This window comes from Carlito syrichta, unplaced genomic scaffold, assembly GCF_000164805.1.
Source record: "Carlito syrichta isolate Samal-C Ts95f unplaced genomic scaffold, Tarsius_syrichta-2.0.1 Scaffold130480, whole genome shotgun sequence".
Lineage (NCBI taxonomy): Eukaryota > Metazoa > Chordata > Mammalia > Primates > Tarsiidae > Carlito > Carlito syrichta.
Genome location: NW_007074576.1, coordinates 51,220 through 52,344, shown reverse-complemented (window position 1 = coordinate 52,344; position 1,125 = coordinate 51,220). Strand labels below are relative to the sequence as shown.

At 56.5% G+C, this 1,125-nt stretch overlaps 1 protein-coding gene across 1 annotated transcript in view; it reads left to right on the top strand.

Moving 5' to 3' along the window:
• Positions 1-634: 634 nt before the first annotated feature.
• BCAT2 (branched chain amino acid transaminase 2) overlaps positions 635-1,125 on the top strand; it is a gene marked incomplete at its 5' end in the record, with an annotated part of 6,256 nt that continues 5,765 nt past the window's right edge. Inside the window, 2 exons of the mRNA XM_008049067.1 lie at positions 635-765; positions 850-969. Of these exons, the coding sequence (XP_008047258.1) occupies positions 635-765; positions 850-969 (251 nt within the window). The remainder of the gene's footprint in view (positions 766-849; positions 970-1,125) is intronic.

The following is a 1,125-nucleotide window of genomic DNA, read 5'->3' as shown; positions in this document are numbered from 1 at the left end:
AAAAAAAAAAAAAAAAAGAAGAAGGATTTTATTATGTGCAATACCAAACATAACGGTAGAATAGGCCAGGTGCAGTCGCTCACGCCTGTAATCACAACACTTTAGGAGACCAAGGTGGGAGGATTGTTGAGCCTAGGAGTTTGAGACTAGCCTGGGCAACATAGTGAGACCTCATCTCTACAAAAAATTGAAAAGTTAGTTGAGTGTGGTGATGTGTGTCTTTAGTCCCAGCTACTCAGGAGGCTGAGGCAGGAGGATCAGCTGAGCCCAGGAGATTGAGGCTACAATGAGCCACCATAGCACCACTCTACTCCAGCCTGGGCCACAGAGGGAGACTCCCGATTCAAAAAAAGCAAACCAAACAAATAAAAAAAATGGAAAAGTTTTAAGCCGGGCATCCTTTCTGGATCTGTCTCTTGCCTTTGGAGTCCCCCTTGTGTCTTTGGTCCCCTCTCTCTGGTATTGTCCTTTGCTTCCTCGAGTCTGTCTTGTCTCTACCCATTTGTATCTCTCTGTCTCTCTGTCTCTGCTGATCTCCCCACAGCGCTCCTGTCCCTGCCTCCATTTCTGGGTCTGTGTCTCTGTCCCAGTGTCTCTTGCTGTCTCTCCGTGACTGTCTGGGGAGGTCTCTGAGCCTTGCCCACCTGTCCGCAGCTCTTTGAGGGCCTGAAGGCCTTCCGGGGCAAGGACCAGCAGGTGCGCCTCTTCCGACCCTGGCTCAACATGGACCGGATGCTGCGCTCGGCGCTGCGCCTCTGCCTGCCGGTGAGGAGCCCGGTCTGCCTGGGGGAGGGGGACGCGCGGGCTGGGGGGACGGCGAGGTCCCTGACTCACCCGGAATCCCCCCAGGGTTTCGACAAGGCAGAGCTGCTGGAGTGCATCCGCCGACTCATCCAGGTGGACAAGGACTGGGTTCCTCGGGAAGCTGGCACCAGCCTCTATGTGCGGCCCACGCTCATTGGGAACGAGGTGGGCCCGACCTGGGGCTGGGGGGGGATCCTGGAGTGGGGGGGTGAGAGGATCCTGGAAGCAGAGGCTGGGGGCATCCTGGAGGGAGGCTGGGGGGGTCTTGAAGAGGGAACTGGGGAGAATCCTTGGGGGGATCTAGGGGGCATCCTGGAAGAG